Source organism: Pundamilia nyererei, unplaced genomic scaffold (assembly GCF_000239375.1).
Source record: "Pundamilia nyererei isolate P.nyererei 1_Seehausen unplaced genomic scaffold, PunNye1.0 scaffold00017, whole genome shotgun sequence".
NCBI classification, from domain to species: Eukaryota; Metazoa; Chordata; class Actinopteri; order Cichliformes; family Cichlidae; genus Pundamilia; species Pundamilia nyererei.
Window position 1 is genome coordinate 2163707 of NW_005187418.1, and position 19258 is coordinate 2182964.

The 19258-nt window shown below is 39.4% G+C and overlaps 3 protein-coding genes across 3 annotated transcripts; 2 read left to right on the forward strand and 1 right to left on the reverse strand.

The window, feature by feature from the left end:
• Positions 1-7917: 7917 nt before the first annotated feature.
• prr15lb (proline rich 15 like b) lies at positions 7918-8250 on the forward strand. Its single transcript, XM_005725802.1, has one exon. It carries the CDS (start codon positions 7918-7920, stop codon positions 8248-8250), a length of 333 nt encoding a protein of 110 aa, XP_005725859.1.
• Positions 8251-11128: 2878 nt separating this feature from the next.
• pnpo (pyridoxamine 5'-phosphate oxidase) lies at positions 11129-14819 on the reverse strand. Its single transcript, XM_005725804.1, has 7 exons — positions 14482-14819; positions 13025-13149; positions 12841-12940; positions 11824-11877; positions 11593-11721; positions 11441-11511; positions 11129-11336 (listed from the first exon to the last, which is right to left on the reverse strand). The coding sequence occupies exons 1-7, from the start codon at positions 14653-14655 to the stop codon at positions 11171-11173; spliced, it is 819 nt and encodes a 272-aa protein (XP_005725861.1). The 5' UTR covers positions 14656-14819; the 3' UTR covers positions 11129-11170.
• A 254-nt stretch (positions 14820-15073) lies between these two features.
• mrpl10 (mitochondrial ribosomal protein L10) lies at positions 15074-18474 on the forward strand. Its single transcript, XM_005725803.1, has 5 exons — positions 15074-15189; positions 15400-15569; positions 16774-16938; positions 17532-17676; positions 17961-18474. The coding sequence occupies exons 1-5, from the start codon at positions 15150-15152 to the stop codon at positions 18197-18199; spliced, it is 759 nt and encodes a 252-aa protein (XP_005725860.1). The 5' UTR covers positions 15074-15149; the 3' UTR covers positions 18200-18474.
• The last annotated feature ends 784 nt before the right edge of the window (positions 18475-19258 follow it).

Consider the following 19258-nt stretch of genomic DNA (forward strand, 5'->3'; position numbering starts at 1 on the left):
AAATGGGCTAGTGGAACAAGAAGCTCAGACGTGGACATGGGATGAGAACATGGCGCTGTTGGAATGCCACTATGCAATTAACCTCAACAGAAAGGGTTAAATGAAGAGGATGTGGGACCTCTGGACTTTCCGATGCCCAACATCTAGACCGACGGTGAAACAACTAGTAACTTAGTGTTCCAGCATTCGGAAGAAGCAACTGCTATCACAGCTGGAGATTGATGAGGTACAACACAAATGCTACAGCAAGGGGGAGCCAGGATGTCAGGTCAGGAGGGAGATCATCACCCCCACCCGAGATTGGGTACCAAGCCCAACAACTGGTGTGTTGAAGTCATTGAGTGAGACCTCAGCGGTTAGTAGATCTAAGACCACAGCAACCTTCCTGAACAGGGTTTATAGTAACCATTACAGTGGCAGACATCCCAGAAAGGGTCTCCAGTATGAAGAGTCGGACAGGCCCCCGACATGATTCACTCCTGCTAGCTGAAGAAGCTAACTGCACAAAGGAACCAACTGCTAATAAAAGAGGCACAAGATCCCAGAGGATCCCCAGAAGGGACCAGTCCCATCCAACTACCGGCCAATAACCTGCCTCAGTACCACATGGAAGCTCCTGGCGGGCATCATATCGGCTAAGATGAACAGGCATGTGGCTCAATACACGAGCGGGGCACAGAAAGGAACTGGCAGAAACACCAATCACCAATTGACGTCACATTTTATGTCCATCTGTTATATTTTATACATTTGATGAGATATCATTATCTCATCAAATGTATAAAAAGGTTGCTCATAGGGGGTCATATGATTGTTGGGTTTTTCTCTGTATCTATGAAGCGCCTTGAGGCGACTTTTGTTGTGATTTGGCGCTATATAAATAAAATTGAATTGAATTGAATCATTATTAATACTTATTTATTTATGTTTGATTTTGGCCGTTCAGTGATCAATAACTAAACATTAAACTTTGTTAACTAAACTATTAACAAAACATTCATTTACTAAACACATTTTTTAAACAGTTAAATGTGTCGTTACAGTTTTATTTTGTTCATTATGTAACATAATTTTAAATATGAGAAAACAGAGACTGACACAGTGTATTCTTGTTATTGAAAAAAGTGATATGGGTGAAAAACAACAGTAATAATTCAACAATTTGGCTTCTTGTGAACTCCAGACTGGACAAACCTGAAAACACAAGCATTAAATCCCTGCAGCAACAGAGTTTCTGTAGTGGCCTAATTTCAGTTCATTTGAATGGTGACCTAACTTGCAAATTCAGCGTCTATTCACTGTCTGTGATTTTAAACAAGCCATGCAAAGCAGCTCGATTGCTCTCGTTCTCTCCCTCCAGCTTAAAGCCATCACAAAGACTTATGTAAGAGAAAATGCTCAGTGAAAGGTGACTTTATTCTGACTCCAAAGTCCACATTAAAACAATACTTGGATTTAAAGTGAGACTGATAACGGGGGTTTTATTTACAGTTTGGAAAGCCACTCACCTCTCAGGTTCACATTAGCCCTGATGTCAGAGATCTTGATATGGGACTGAGCTGAAAATCCCATGGCTGCAACATTTACTCAGTCATGCACTCAGCTGGGCGGGCTCTAGGTGTGTGTGTATGTGTGTGTTTGAGGAGGGTGTGTGCTAAAGAGGAGTGCAGAGGGACAAGGTAAGAGGGAGAGGCAGAGGGAGAGAGATGCTGCACCTGTGCACGCTCACCTGAGGAGAGGAAAAAGATTCCACAGAAAAACAAAGAGAGGAGATAGAAAGTTTGTAAGCATGGTGAGACAGTGTCGCATGTGAGAGAGTCCCCTTTCAGCCAGCACACTGTGAACAAGGTAAGAGAACGAGCGCACCTGAAAGCCTCCAATGAACTGCAGTGGAAACTAGACTTTTATCTGTGCAAGAAATACACATTTAACTCTAATTACAAAAATCAACATGCTACTTCCATCTTTTTCGCTGGTATTTCCACAGCTCAGCAACCCTGATCAACATATTAGAACTGCAGTACTGTATTTGTATAGCCAAACAACAGCTAAAGTCAAATTTCCAAGTGAAAATGTCAAAAGCTTTTTGTTTCTAGATCCTTAAGTTGGAGAATCGACTTTAGTTTTTCACAGTATGTAGATGCAAACTGGATATTTTTGAGTTTTTCAGGGACAAAAACAATAAATATGGAGACATTAGCTTGGGTAACTTGAGGTGAGTGCTGTGTTTTAACAGTCAAATTATGGCTGAAGTAAAATTCTTTGGAAAAGAGGCCTGACTTTCGATGATTTCAGCCTCTCAAAAGTGAAAACTTGGGGTTTTTACTTGTCTTATATCAAACAAATTCAGAGTTTGAGAGCTTTTGATTTACAGAAGAAAACATTGGAAGAAATCAGCTTGAGCTGGACAAACTGTGACACATTTTGACCTTTGCCGCTGTTTTTAAAGACAGTTAATTGAATAATTAAAAAGGGTTGAAGCCTGAAGGAGACACTAATGCATTGTCTTACATCAGGAAATATTAGGAGGCCCACAGGGTTACTATGCATGCTAAATAACATAGTGCAGATATGTTTTAACATGATTTTATTTGTCATGTTTGAGCTGGTTAGAATAACACTAAGACATAAAAGAGCTACAGTCACAAATTAACCTTTTTGGACTTTGCACCTGTGTGAAGTTTACAATTCAATCAGCCTGGGGATTTTTGTGACCTTTGAGAAGGCAGGAAGGCCTCTGGAACAAATGACTAAAAGACATTTTTATTAATGGAAATAATCAGACGAGCCAAAAAAACTTTGCTGCTAGGGGTCAACAGCAAGTCTGGTACAAGGGATGAAACCTGAGAATCTAGTGAACCTTCAGTTTAAGTTACGAGGGCAGCAAAGCCCTCGGTGCCCTTGGAGGCTCCTCTCTGTCTTTCTGCGGCTCAAAAGTTATTCTTTTCAAAGACTTTGCAGGTCGTTAGTGATTTCTGATTGTGCGCCACAGTTCCTGCTGTGATCTCTGAGGCTTTGCTTGGGCGGCTCACCCACACATAACAGAATACATGGTAACTTATTAAAATGGAGGGCCTCCTTTGTGTCAACAGGAGTTTTTGTCTCAAAGGTCATATCTAAGTCAAACACGGCATTCTTTTGGAAATATGTGTGCATATCGACAAGCTGTCTTACTTAACATGGTGTGAAAGTGCCGAGAAGGTATTCTGTCTTGTAGAAGCTGTTTTGATGGAGAGTCAAGAAAATTATGCAAATGCTCTGCAAATGTTTGCTATGAAGAAACCTGTCCTTTTTGTGTAGGAATAAACAAACAGATGATGAAACAGAGAGAAAAAAATGCTAAAATCTGAGGAATGTGACATAAAAGAAGCTATGGAAACCCAAGTAAACACATTGAAGTGGTTCAGACCCTTGTAAAAGCTCTTCTTGGTGAGCAACTATCTGTTACCTGAGCATCTGTGAAAACCACACACCCAGGTTATTAAGCAAAGAGCAACCCCGGGTCCAGAGGAATAAATGTAAAAGGTGCCTGCATTGCTGTTTCCAAAACTTAAAATCAAAGAACCTTTGCACTCTTCGTTCGTGCCATTTGCCAAACATCACATGGGTCAGATAAGAGTAGGATGAGTGTTTCTGCAAAGGGCATAGACTCTTTATTTGCATAGGTGCTACATGATAAAATAACCACACCAAAGGGCCTGACTTCCTGTCAGCCATCATAAAAGAGAGCGATATGGCTGTGTTTGTGAAAGTCATAAAATCTGGTTTATGAGCCACGCTTTTATCTAAACACTTTTTTAAAATGTTTCATCCCAACCTTCAAGTTTAAGTTTTAAATGTTGCAGTGAGAGGTGGGGTTAATCTAAACTACTTAATAAACTGCTCACTATGTGTTTATCGCACATTCACGTTTTCATTGAATCTATCTGGTCCCCGCTTTAGTAAAGTAGCTCAACAAAATTCCTCTAAATTCTGGTAAAACTAAAATAAAAAGACCTCAGAGATGGACTTACCATAATAGTCTCACTGATTGTGCTTACAACTACAGTAAAAATGCCATTATTTACAAGTTCACAGCTTATTTTGTGGTTTTGAGGACATGATGCACTGCTTTAAACGTGAAACTTACAAAATTCAGTTTAAAATATGTAAAGTAATTTCTGACTTTTTGTATTTTGGCAGTTTTACTTGGAAATAAACCATCAGAACAGTTGCAGGTTAGCTTTCTGTCAAGCAAAGGATCAATTTGAAAACTGCCAAGCCAAGCAAACACGCCTGCAGTTAAATGCAGTAAAATAATAATAAAAATATTCCTCAGAGATTTTGGTTCATGTTGACATGACAGCATCACACAGTTGCTGCACATCCATGATGTGAATCTCCTGCACCATTGCATCTCAAAGATGCTCTAATAGATTGAGAACTGGTGACGTTTGACATCATTTGAGCTTTGTGACATGGTGCGTTATCATCTTCCAACAACCAGCAGCAATATTCAAGCAGGCTTTGGCTTTTAAACAATGCTCAGTTGTTACCAAGAGGCCCAAAATATGCCAAGAAAATATCACCCACAGCATTACACCTCCGGCAGCCTGAGCCACCGATAGACTAATTTTGCTGCAGAAATTAAGACTCATCAGACCAGGCAAAGATTTTCCAGTCTTCTGTTTTGCAGTTTTGGGGATCCCTTGTTAACTGTAGCCTCAGTTTCCTGTTCTTAGCTGACAGCAGCGTTACCCCGTGTGGTCTTCTGCTGCTGTATCCTATCTGCTTCAAGGTTTAATTAACATGTTACATAATCAGAGATGCTCTTCTGCATACTTTGGCTGTAGGAAGTGGCCATTTGAGTTTCTGTTTTCTTCCTATCAGCTCAAAGCAGTCTGGTCATCCTTTGCCCTCTGACATCATAGGGATTTTAATTATGTGGGAAAATCCCAGCTGATCAGCAGTTTCTGAGAAACTCAGATCAGCCCATCTGGCACCAGCAACCATTCCACGTTCAGTGTCACTTGAATCACCTTTCCTTCCAATTCTGATTATGGTCATCGTGACCAAGTCTAAATGCTGCCATGTGATTGGCTGATTAGATACTGAGGTTTAGGAGAAGCTGAGCAGGTGCACCTAATAAAGTGGCTGTAAGTGTATATTCTTTACAGACATAAGAATATATTAAAAGAAGGTGGAAGAAATAGAAAAATAAAGACACAAAACATATTTTCTGTGTGTATTCAAGATGATTTATGTAAGGCATGATCCGACCCATGAACATGTTTATGACCTCTTTGATACGATAAAAGAGTTGGCATGAAAGAGTCAGCGATTGCTCCATAAGGAAGTTATTTGACCTGTTTGGTTACCAGGTGACCGAGGACCACAGAGACCTGGGTGTATTATTCTGTTATCGTTACCTGTGTATGTATCCATACACCTGAAATAATACAGATGATATCACTTGATGAGAAAACCCAGAGGCTTTTGGTCATGTTGTGATTCTTAAGTGAACAACAGAAAGACACCCTTTGTCATTATGTAACACGTTTCCAAACTCCTGGTTCAGCATCGGGACGACAGCTTGCTTCCCCAGTATTTGCTTTCCTGACTTTATATCAGATCACATGCGAGCGATAGAGGATCCTGTGCAGATAATCATTAATTTATCAGCTGAGAGCAGAGTGTCAGGTGTTGCACCCCCATTGGGTTACACCTCGTAATCACGGAGATGTGCACTGGATGAAGTAAGCCAGCCGTAGTATCGTCTGCTTTCTACAAACTAGTCCTGCACAGAGCAGCAGAGTAAACAGTGTTGTTTGTCTTTTTGAACTGGTTCACCAAAAATGAGAGAATGATATAACATTAAAGGCATGATGTTCAGTGCAGACTGAGATTAATTTGAATGCAAATCTGCAGCAGAAAATTTGTACAAGTGAAAAATTTGCATCTACTTTTTGACATTAAATGTAAGTAATTGGAGCTATAGTTATTGTAAGTTAGCAGAACTTCAAATATTAATGCATTTTCCCTTTAAAAACCTTATAAATGAATTTCAGGATTTAAATCTTTTGATTACATGCTATATGTATAATTTAACTTCAGATCAATTAAAGTTCTTATCAAAGAACTTCAGTCACAGTTTTACAGCTTTGCTGTTCTCGCATGAAATAAAGGACATCCTGAGCAAATGAACTAAAACACAGAGGAACAAATATAAAACAATGAAGTGTGGCAGAGCTTGTATAAATTTAACTAACATCCATAAATGACTGTTGCAAACCTCTGGGTTTTCCTACACTGTAATATCATTGCTTTAATCTTTATTAAACCCGGAAGTGAAACTGCTGAGATTAAAGGAGAATGCCCTGGGGCAATAGAGGTGGTACTAATTTAACATGTTTTTCAATAGCAGGAGAAACCAGAGCTACCTGGGGAAACAAGCGCAGCAGCATAGACAACACGCAAAATTCACACAGAAGCAGCTGCTTGGGGGCCCCCAAATCAGCAGAGGGCCCCCAGTTAATTTAATAAATATGTTAACTGACCGGTTTAATCATTCACTGTGAGCGCTGAGCTTTTGCAAGTTATTTATTATTAACATTCACTAACAATAACAACAATAACAGAAATGTCAAGGGGTGGTGAGCTCAGGGGATATTGTATGGAAACAGCAATTACAGTGTTAACCTATTTTTACTCTCTAGACAGTTAGTTTCCATTTAATTTATTTAACACTGTTTTTAAATTTGCGCTGTTACATAAAATAATATTTCAGTCTGTGGTAAATTCTTTGTGACTGTGCTGCCCTTTTGCACAATTTAAAAAAAATTAAAACAGTGAACTTGTTTTAAAAATCATCATCTGCTTGTTTATTGTATTTCTTTCCAGCACAGAATAACTAAGCCATTAGAATTGTTGTGTTAGATGCGTAATGCAGAAATGGTTTGGCAAGGGCAATATAGCTAATAGTGGCTTTGCTGATGTGGGTGGCTGAGGGCCTTTAATCAAATCCTGCTCAAGGCCTTGTAAAACTTTAGGCCACCTCTGTGTACGAGGCTTTGCAATTTACCACATAAAATCACCTTTAAATAATTTTAATTAATTCAAAATGGAAAAAAAAAACAAGTAAGTGGAACTGGAGTTTATTTTATACAAACTACTGAATTACTTCTTAAAGTACATTTTGAGTTATGATAATCTAATCCAATGTTTTGTATTTTTATATTAAAACCTGAATTTTATTGACGTTAGCAAAAACAATTTGACAGAAAAAACATGGCTGATAATGGCGTCTCTCAGGGATCAACACCGGGCCCACTGTTAATTACTTTCAACGTGCATTTATTCAGTGTAATTTCCCACTCAGAAGTGTAATGTACATTTTTATGCTGATGATGCTGTCTTGACTGCCACTACCAAACTTTCTCCAGCTTAGCCTTTCATGATTTCAGACCTTTAAATTAAAACTGGTTGCAAGTGATACATTAAAGTTTCATAAATACTTGGCTATTCAGTTGATTCGTAACACTACAAAGCTCTTATTTATATTGTTGACCAGGTATGAATAAATGTAAATGTTTGACTGGTTTCAAATCTTCCTCTGGTCAAATGATAGTGATAAAGAGACTCGGTATATTTCAAAATTCTACCAAGTTTTGATCTAGCTGTACATACTGTAGTTCTTTTGTGGCCTAGACCCTTTCCTGACTACATTTAGATATGCATTTATAGATGGAAATAAAAAGACTTTTTGTATCGATAAAGACTGACTAACATGTCTGCATTAAAACTGACAGAATAAATGCTGTTTTGAAGTGTACAAAGTAATGCTAAAACACTTTATTTACCTAGAATTCTTTGCTATTGCTCACCACACGCTAAGATCTCTGAACTTTACAGGTCGATCCTCCAGTCTCTGTTGGTGCCATGGCTGACTCAAGCTGGTGGAGGCTGACCTTCTCACGCAAGAAGAAGTCTGAATCCAAGGTTCTGTATGAAATCCCAGCAGAGCATGGCAGTAACACTGGGAACAAAGACCACCCGAGTAGTAACGGCTCTCCAGAACTGGACAGCCAGTTGAATGCCAAACTGGAGAAAATCGTCGATAAATCTGCCACCAAAGGACGCCACGTCAAGGTCTCCAACTCCGGCCGCTACAAGGAGAAGAAGAGGGTCCGCGTCACGCTGGCCGAGAACCCAAATCTGTTTGCAGACAACAACCTCAGTCAAGAGAATCATAAAAAGAAGACAGAGAAATAGCACAGAAAATGCACATACTTGATCAGTAATGTGTCATATACACATAAGAAGCTTCAAAGATGGCTTGAATGTATGCAAACACCACCATGTTGTCCTACATGTACCACTACTGTGCTACTATTCACCACACACAGGTAAACACAAGAAAAAAAGACACTTAAATAAACAACGAGGTGTCAAAATTTAAACATCCACCCGGCAGACGGGAACTAAACACAGCCCTGGACACATTTTTCTCCAGATTTTCTGTCTTTTAACTTTTATATATACTTCCTTGTGCTCACGCTGTTGTTTTATATTTTCAAAAATGACATGAAGGAAAATTTGGGGAATTCTCGCCTCATGATTCAAATGTAACATTGGTGTCATTTAAGTTTTCATTTTTTAATGTTGTAGATGTAATGTTATGTTTCAGGTTTTTATGTTTTGTTAAATGTCAAAGGAAATTTTTATTACATTTTTATGACCAAAGACTTGACGTCACTGATTACATCTGAAACATTATGGTGGATGCTTTCAAATATAAAGGCCCCCAAAAGTATCAAGTCATCATTGAAAAGACTTGAATTTCTCAGCTCTAAGAAACAAAATGTTAAAGTAAATTATATGTATTTATTTATATATCTATATACACTTGTCAAGTAAAATATCCCCAAACGGGGAAGGACAAACATCTTTCATCCATCCTTGTTTCCACATGTTCTTAAATGAAAATTATAGATTGTATATAAAAGATTAATGTAACCATTAACGATCACCATGTTGATCTTGTCATCCAAACATGCAACAATGTCAACTTTTTCTCGAGGCAACAGTCAGTTTGACAACATATTTTGCAGCCACAAATATTAAACGTTTACTTGTGAGGAATACATGTGCAAATTACAGCTCTCATTGTCATGAATTCTAAGTTGACACCCTGAAAAATGCTCTCATGTTTCACATATGAAAACATCTAAATTCACGTTGGTTTCCTTGGATGTAGAAGTTGGATAAGAGGGTGGAGTTCTAAATTATCAGCTAGCCCTAGAAAGCCTGATTAGATAGGTGCAGTCATAAACCGCAGAGTTTCGATAATGTTCAGTATCGGTCAGTACAGCTGATCACACAGGAAGAAAAGTGGCAGAAATTCCTTTAAAATGCTCTAAAAGGCACCAACATGGTTTAGATGTTTTGAAATGTACATGGCAAGCTACAGTTGCCTATATCAATGTCTGTCACTCCAGCCACAACCGTAATAATGCAAGCTTTAAGCCTTAATATGCTTTAAAAAAGTCAGTTCTTTAAAAGAAAATCATCCTCTCATAGTTGCTGTTAAGGGGGGAATTAGCTACAGGGACAAAATTCAAGCTGTAAATTCAGACTGACTCATATCTGGAGCCAGGCTTTTAGAGGAACTGCAGGTTTTGGCTTTGTTTTTCGAGCCTGGAGGTTGCCCCAGGTGACCACGGTACAATTTATGGATACAATCATATCAGAAAACATGACTTGGGTATGCTAATTGTGCTTTTGTACAAATCAAATATCTGTATATGTCATTGTGAAATAACTTCATGCTGTTTTGTTGGTTTAACTGTCCAAATAACTCCTGCAGCCATTGCATGTGACACATCAACAACAAGAAATGCTGTCTGTAATTTTTTTCTGAGATGCTTTTTTGTTTGTAATAAATATAAAAGTTGTTAACATGTAAGATTTTCTTCTGTTTGTGCTGGAGTCTACAGCGAGGAGAGCTTTTAACATGCAGATGGTGGCCTGTTTAAACGCGATGATCTTGGTGAGGTCGTTCTTTGGGGTTAGTGAGCTGTTCAGCCTGTTTGTGTTAGCTGTGCTACTGACATCTGCTGGTCAAACGCACACTCTGTCCTCAGTTGCAAATTAAAACTTTATTAATAGCTATTTTCCCACAGTTACTTCAAGCTATATACCACAATTTCATCCTCAAACAATACAGGACACACAACAGTTGGCACAAATGACATCACGTGCTCTTTTAATGTCACTATTAAAAGGCAGTCACTGCCATAGATTTAAGCCTGATACAATCAATTTAAATTAAGTTAACCACCAGTACAGGTCACATATTTTCCATTTGTAAGTGTAAAATCATATTTGTCACCAAGTAGAAGAAAAATATACTTTAGTTGTTCAGTTAACAGACTTGTGATTTTTTCACGAGTTGCTAACACGACTGAGGCAGTAAACTCTGTCTAGAGACAACAATGAATTTGAAACAAATATTAGTTTTCTCATGAGGAACAAGCTCTCTTTGTCATAAATTCTAAGATGACACATTGAGCATGCTCTCATATTCCCCATATAAAAGCCTCTAAATTCATTTTTATATTTATTGTTCAGGTTATGGCCAAAGATGATGTTCTGAATGCATAATTAGCAAAACAGTCACACTTTTCTTTCTTTCTCAAGCAATTGTCTCAATTTTCCATATTTTCTTTAGAAAACTACACACCTGTACAGAAATAATCACACCAATGGAGAAGAACAGCAGCTAAGTGTTGATGAGTGGAACAGATTGTGCTTTTTAAGAAATAAGAAACAGTTTTCATGTCCTAGAAGGTCAACGACTGCACTGTTAAACAACCACAGCCATACTGTTAATCATTATTTTGAGTGGGTAAAGTTTGCTCCACTTTTTCAGGCCAGTGCCCTTTTTCCATTACAAAGCATGGAAAACTCAAAAGTTGCACAGTCAGATTGTGCCACGCTGCTCCACTTATCCACTTAGCACACATGGTTCACCTCAAAAACGGCACAGTGACATTTGGCTTGTTGATAAACTGCGCACAACAGCACCTATGCAAGGTTATTAATGTGAGGTAAAGATGGTGATCTTTTTAAATCAGTGATAGTCGAGATGAAACATGTCCTTCTCCTTTATTTCACAGCCTGCTGATGCTCCTCATGGGGACAGTCGCTGGTACACCCAGCCTCCCTCTGCAGCGTGCTGAAACTCTCCCAGCTCGGACTCTCCGTCCTTCAGCTTGGTGAAGACGATGCGGTCGTGAAGTCTGTTTGTCTGTCCCTGCCAGAACTCTATTGAAAAAGGCTTTACGATGTAGCCGCCCCTATTGGAAAAGAAAATCATGGGACAGTTAAAGGCAACGAACCGAAAAAGCTTTAAGAAGCCGTACCAACATGTTATTAACTTTAATTAAGAGCAAAGGTTTACCAGTAATCAGGCATAGGCACCTCTGTGTCCTTGTACTTCTCCTCCAGTTCTGCATTTTTCTGCCTCAGATACTGAAAGAAATTGTGAAAACTGAGACTTAGACATTGTACGCATCACCTACAACGTGCAGGTGGAGCAGCTTCGGCGCTTACATCTCTGTTAGGCACAGTAGTGCTTTGTCGGCTCACGACAGCGCCGACCTGGCTGCTCTTTGGCCGGGAGTGGAAATAATCGCAGGAGCTCTGGTAGGGGATCCGCTCCACGGTGCCTTCAATGCGAATCTGAAAATCAAAATTAAATTTAACTTACATTTACTATGAAAATAAAAAGTTTAAAGAAGAACGTAATATTAAAACGTAATAGTAAAATTAAGGTTTCTGCACCTGTCTGTTCAGTGGTTCCCAGTAGAAGACCAGGCATGCATGCGGATTGCTCTCCTGTGGAGAAGAAAGTGATCAGAGGACCCGACAACACAGAAGAAGCCTTAAAGATTCATGGATGAAGTGAAGGAGGACATGCATAGGGTTGTTGTGACAGTGGAGGATGCTGGACACAGGGTGAGATGGAGGCAGACTTTATCAACAAGGGGCGACAAGTGTCAGTATTTGATTTAAGACAAAAAGGAGACAATGCATATAAAAATTCATGCAAAACATTTGAAACCTGATGAATAAAAAATTCCCGCGATATAATTTTTATTTAGAATAATAAAAACAAAGTCTTCAGAAAGCAATCAGTACTTATCAGTAAAAGTATCAGTAAAAGCAAAGAATAAAAATGCATTTTCAAATGTTTTTTTTAAAGATGTCTAAAATCAGTGGATCACCTGCTTCCATCTCACCCTATAACTGGCATCTAACATGAACCTTCTGTGTGGTCTTCTTCTCTTCTTCCTGCCTGGCAGCTCCATAGTCATTATATTTTGTCCATTATATCCACTATCCCTCGTCTGTGTGCGCTAAAACCATCTCAGCCTTGGCTCATGAAGGCATCAAAAACCCTTTGAAACTCTAAAGCAAAGAAATGGCTTGATAACGTGTTCTGCATAAATTATGGGCAAAAATCCAAAGATAAAGAGTTTATTGTCCCCAAAGTCATAGAAATGTATTTCCAAAGCTCAAACCAGTGAATTGGTGCCATTTTTGTTTGTATGACTGATACAGATGTTGATTTGTAATTTTCTGTGCCTGCTAACTACTCGCTTAAGAAATACATTATTGATAAAAGCAAAAGAGCTGGACTCAATAATAGCATTTAAACACAGTAATGCACTATCTGTGAGACAATAACACAGGAAACAGGAAGAATTACACATTTATTCAAAACCACCTGAGGGCAAAAGAAGCAGAGCATGGATGTAGACGGCTGCTGACAGAGTCAGCGATAAAGATGCTTCTTACCAGCTCGCAGCCCTTTCTGCTCTCATAGTTGGTGAAGAAACGGAAACCTTCACTGCTGTAACCTTTCAGGAGGACCATGCGAGCGGACGGACGTCCATCACTGAGTACACAACAGATACGATTAATTGTACAAAACTGTGAAAAGAAATCAGCTCCAATCTGTTCGGGGGGCAGCGTTTCTTACTTGGTGGCAGTGGCGAGGCACATAGCATTGGACTCTCCTATTTCAGGACACTTGGTGGCTTCATCAAACCAGTTTCCAAACTGCTTGATGGGGTCGAGAGACACGAGCTGACTCTCCTCAAAGCACTGGAAACAAAACAACCGATACAGATGTAAAAAAACACAGGAAAACAGCCACTTTTACATAATGCAGGATTCAAATGATTCACTGATGCTTTTGGATTATAGTGAGTACAGGCTGTAGGCAGTATAATTACGATTTAATGAATTATTCAATTGTGTTTATCACTTTTAAACATGCCAGAGAAATATGTCCTATTTAGAGGTCAAAGCTGAGGTGTGAAACATCTGGGGAACACCTGCTTTCTCCAGCTGTATACAGCGTGACCAGATGCAAACTTCCTAAAAGTAAATTTGTGTGGGACAATAATTACACAGCCTTTTATCTGAATGCAACTTTCCAAACAATAAGAATAAAAGGAAGATTTTTGCTCGATAGTATTCTTAAACCCATATTATTTCACAGGCTTGACCCACTCAGTAGTTTTTCCTTCTCTTTTTGGTAGTTTCTATACATCATATCCTGCAGAAATCTGCAGAGCTCATGACTTTGTACTAGTGACTTCCCTTGCACTTTTCCCTGTTAAGCATGGGATAAGTGAAAAAAACTGTTAACTGGCACTTTATCCGGGAAGATATAAGCCAGATTTTATGGGTAATGGTTTTAAATACTAGAGCCAACCAATATGTGGGATATCATCTGAATATGTGGGATGAGGGACAAAGGATAAAAGTGTGTAGCATCATCTACAGCTACAGCTAGGATGTCCCATTTTAATGGTGGTGACAGCACACCATTCATCAATATTTTGTTGTTGTTGTGGTCATTTTTCAGTACTACTCAGGGGTGTGTGTTTCATTAAATGATATCAGTTCATATGAATCTCACACGAAACGTGCTTAAAAACAAAAACAAGGATAGCAGTGTCCCTCACAGCAATAACTTCCCTGTTTTGAACCTCCTGGGGCCTTTCTGTGTTAAGTCTCAATGACCTCAATGTGCCTGCGTGGCTTTTTATATCCAGGTACTCCGGCTCCCAGCCCAAGCACATGCATGTGTAGGTTAACTGATGAAAGCTGAAGATGATAACCAGATTTTGAAGCTACTAAAATAATAGTTAATTACTGTATTCATTTAGCAATGTAGATGAAAAAGTAATTCACTGAAGTAAGACGCAACCCATACGGAAACATTTAACGCAGTGGGATCTGGTCACAGACTCTATCCATGGCAGCCAGATTAGATTCCAGCTGTGCACACTCACTGTATTTTTTTTTTTGCACATCTAATTCTGGGTTCATATCGTGACCTTGCATTTGCAGAGCACTGACAGAGTGGCTTCAGTTACATGACTCAATACATTGTATCCCAACGCAGGTAACTCAGCAGTTTCTCACCTCCAGATCTCCTTTGTACCTCTTCCTCATGTTACTCAGGTCCATACTGGTTCCGCTGCAGTATTTCGAGGTAAAAACGCGCGGCAGCCCTACTATCCTAGTGGCACGAGAGGGCAGATTTCCTCCAATAAAGCAAATATGTCTCAATATAATCGTACTGAGTATGCGCCTCATGCCTGTAAAACACACGCTGACGTAACGCTCCCTTACGTAAAATGTTACGCAAACGAATGCTGTACGAAAATCAGCGATTTTAAAATCACATTTTACTCTACTTATTTAGAAACTATGTAATCTACGGATTTATTTTCATATGAACTAAAAACGCAAACAAACAAAAAAAAACCGAACGTCGGTAATGGTACGTCATTACGCTAGGACGCGTTCGCGTACAAGCACACTTGGAGTCTCTTCTCCGGCATTGCAGCAATTTGCTTATTATTTTAGCCAAATTATTTAGATAATACGTATATGGATACAGGTTATCAGTTTTTAAATGTTTTCCGACGTGTTCGTCACAAAGCACAGCTTCATTTAGGTAATTTTGTTTTCTTTTTACACTTAAAGTTTGTTAAATATGAGGAAGGTTTTCTTTTTGCCGACATGTCAGTAAACGCAGCACGCATGCGTTCGTCACTTTCCTGAATAACGACGTTTTCCTGTGAAAGATGGCGGCGACCTTGTGTTCGAAATTGCTCCCAAAACAGGGTAAAGTACTATACTTATACCATTACTTTTTCTTTTTTAAACATTGCGGTTCTGGTTAGTCTGTCTAATTTTCAGCAACTAGCTACTGTTAGTAGCGTTAGCGGGGACTCAGTTTTTAGCTGTTATTACGCTCAGTTAGTCGATGTTAGCTCCGCAGCGCTCACTGACAGGTTGTACAGCAGACATTTACCTGACATTTGTGGCTTTCAGGATGGCTTCCCCTCACACAGAGTATCCGACACGGGTCCAAGGCTGTGACCCGCCACAGGAAGCCTCTGCACATCCAGAAACAGAAGCTGCTAGCGGTTACTCAGTACATCCCCCCCGCACGGGAGTTTCCTCCAGGCGCTTACCCGTCCCAGACCAAACACGTCCAGGAGGTAACACACCAGCATGTTCAGCCTTTTACTGAAAGCCTGCACTATCGGAACAAGTCTCACTTCATATAGGACTGCTCAGCATTGTGTGCTTATTTCTTGGATTGGCTTAGGTTTACAAAACCTTTGAAATATGTTGCTTAAAAACCGGCATTTGGCATTGCATCCCAAACAACTTTTACCAGGCAGTCAGCAGCTGATGGAGCAGTTTAATAACTGTTGCAAAAGAAATGGGAATATACAACAGTGTTTGTACACGTGCTTAAGGACGTGATAAACTTTATCTTCCACATCTGCTCTTTGTATTTAATTTGCAAGGTAATTGGAAAAGTTGGTTTCATTTAAATATTTGCAATATTATCATATTTATTTTTCGCTTGGTCATTATGAAACCTTTAACTTGCACGGTTACCCTACCCTATCCCATGATGTGACAGAGCATTCTCCTCTGTCACACCAACCCTCTTCATGTCCTCCTTCACTAATTGTCTCTGTGCTCTCCCTCTTTTCTTCTTGCTTGCAGCTCCAACGATCCTTTGTTCAGTATATCCACTATCCCACCTCTAAACATGTCCAAACCTTCTTAACCTTACCCCTCTAAGTTGTCCTTCTCATGTACTCATTTCTAATCCTGTCCATCTCGCTCATTCCCAATGAAAATCTTTACATCTTAAACTTGGCCTCCAGTCTTTTTGTCAGTACTATAGTTTCCAAACCATACATCATAGCAGGTCTCACTAACCTCTTTAAAATCTTACCTTTTACTTGTACTGCTATGCTTCTGTCACCTCGACACATGTCGCCACCCTGCCTGCACTCTTGTGTACTGTCTGTTGCTTTGGATGTCTTTTTTAAAAAGTAGCATAACAACTGTGTATAAAAACTCTGATAGATGTAAAGCTTATTCAGAACTTTATCTACTCTTACCACTTTCAAAGATTAGGTTATTTTTTACCTGAAAGCTTCATCTTTTACAGTACAATACGATATATTTTCTGCTGCTCAGTAGGTAAATGATAAAAACATTTTTTGGAACCAGAATTTTACACATTACAGAATTAATTGGGCTTTTATTTTGGTACTTCAAGCAGATTTTGAAAGTATGCACTTATGTCCTTTTGTTCAAGTAGTAGTCTTTTTTTTCCTGGTTTGGTCTGCAGGTCTCGTGTTTTACTGAGTGTCAATCTCTTCCGTCTCATTCCTTCAGGATAATGATTTGACCTTACTAATGAAGAGGGAGTTGAAGAAGTTGTTTGAGGATTGTAAAATGATCGCCGTGGTCCAGAACAGCAGCAGCAGTGCTGAAGACATGATGACTCTCAGGCACAGACTTTATAAACACAACATCACCGTCAAGTTCTTCCCCAACAAGGTAAGACTGACGTTGTTGATTCTGTGACGTTTCCTATTTATCGGGAATCAAATACGTTTGAGATGTTTCTGAATAATAACATAATAAAACAGCTTTCATTAATCCAAATCTAAGTAATAGACGGTGTTTTTGGTAACATTTTTAGGGTCAGAAAGGACAACAAAGTGTGGATTATATTCTCTTGAATGTTGACAGCTGCACACTCCACGGATGAGTAGTCCTGTAATACTTCTAATGCGTGATTTAGACTTCTGTGGCGAATCTATGTCATAACTTATTTAACCACGCCTTAACCTTCCACGTAACCTGATGTGCACCTTCTGAAAAGTGTAACCAATGTCAAGTCGACGCCCAGCGTAACGACTGAATTTGTTCACTGTCTGATGGCACCCAGGACCATCCCTTATACTTTACATAAACTATAACAGCAACAATAAATCATTTTCTGATGATACATAAGACGATAAACTTTGAGTTGTTGTTTCTGTCTGCAGCTTTTTAGCTCACAGCGTCCTTCATATAGAAGAACATCCTGCTGCACAATTTCACATCAAGGATCATTAATCTTCTAATTCACAGTTGTTTGTTTTCAGGTCGTGCGGTCGTTCCTGAGTGACTCCATTTACTGCAACATGGGTCTTCTGTTCGTCGGCCCAACGGTTATGTTTGTTAGCAAAGAGCCGAAGGTGAAAGAGATGCTGACGACTCTGAGGGGCAGCCCACAGATGACACTACTGGGTACGTTTATTCAAATTCAGTCTGTCCTCTACAGACGTTCGCTTTGTCTGCATGTCCACTTCCTTAAATGGAAGTGTGTTTTCAAACCCTCCAACACTGAATCTGCACCAAATCAGGCTTATTAACCCAAGTTTGAGAACCGGTGTTAAAAACTGTTTGTAAAATTAAACAGATAATATTTTGCCAGCTGAAGCCTGTCTCAGTAAAACAGATTTCAGATCAGTCCAGAAATGGAAGGAATCCACTGCAAATATCTGTAATGATCTTTGCTCTTCTTTCATCAGGAGCCTGCATAGACAACACGCTGCTGAGTGCACAGGGCATCGTGAGCCTCTCCAAACTGCCGTCAATGACTGTCATCCAGGGCGAGGTGGTGAGCGGGCTCTCCATGCTGACTTCCCACACAGCTTACCTGCTGCAGCGCCACCCGGCCCACCTGTCACAGCTGCTCCAGCAGTATATCAAACAGCAGACCTCGGATGGAAGCGCAGAGGCAGCTCCTAAAGCAGAGGAGGCCACGTAGAGCTACAGAGGACATTACTGGGACTGGTGACTTTCAGATCGAGAGCCAAGTGGAACAGCAAACAACTGTAAATGGACTGGATGCAGTCTTTGTTTTAATTTGGCATCAATCAGACTTTAAAGATTGAAAAGAAAGTCTTGAGTGAAAGAGATAAATTGGTGACACAGTGAGCGTCCACCTTTCGGACACCTCAGCCTGGAGATGTCTGGAGTTATTGGATAAATAATGCTTCAAATGGCTTTATTTAAGTGTTTAATAAATGACTTCAGCGCTTACTTTGGCTCATGTTGTTTCTATGAAGACTTTCTGTTACTGAGGGAACAGTGCGAACAAAGAACAGTGTGAGATGGCATACTTCTGCCACGGTTAAAAGCACACTCCACACCATACATCAGTCAAGTCTTTGGATTTAGAAGGACTAGGATCGCTTGTGATATTCTTCCTATTTCAGTGTGACGGGCATTTGTGATGATATGGTGCAAAATGTCCAATTATTGGGCAAAATCTTGCTCACACTTTCATGCAAATCTGGGCAGAACTTTTTCACAGACACTACCAATCACATATTCCCATTGGTTGGGGTTATAATGCTTCTGTTTACATTTCAGGAGATTTTGTTTAGTACAGTGCCAGATGGAGTTGTGACCAAGTGGCATAATAAAAACAGCTCCAGCCATAATAAACACAACTGGTCACAGATCTGATGAGTTAATCTCCATGTTACAGATTACAGCATGCTAATCTGGGTCAAATGGGAGAGATGCATATTACTCATTTTCACTTCAACAGTATGCACCTCTGCACAAGATCAGGCAAACAGTAGTACAACAATGTAATTTAGAGTGCAGAAAAAAAGGAACCGTATTAAAAAAATTTAAGATTTTATTAACAAAACGACAGAAGCTGCAGAACTGAATCTATTAAAATAAGATATAATATTAAAGAAATGGTAAATCATGGTTTATTGTGAATTATTAAGAATTAAGAAGGCCATATCAAGACATTCTGGTGTTCTCCTGGAAGTTATTAACATATAAAGGTCATTAATATCCCCTAAAA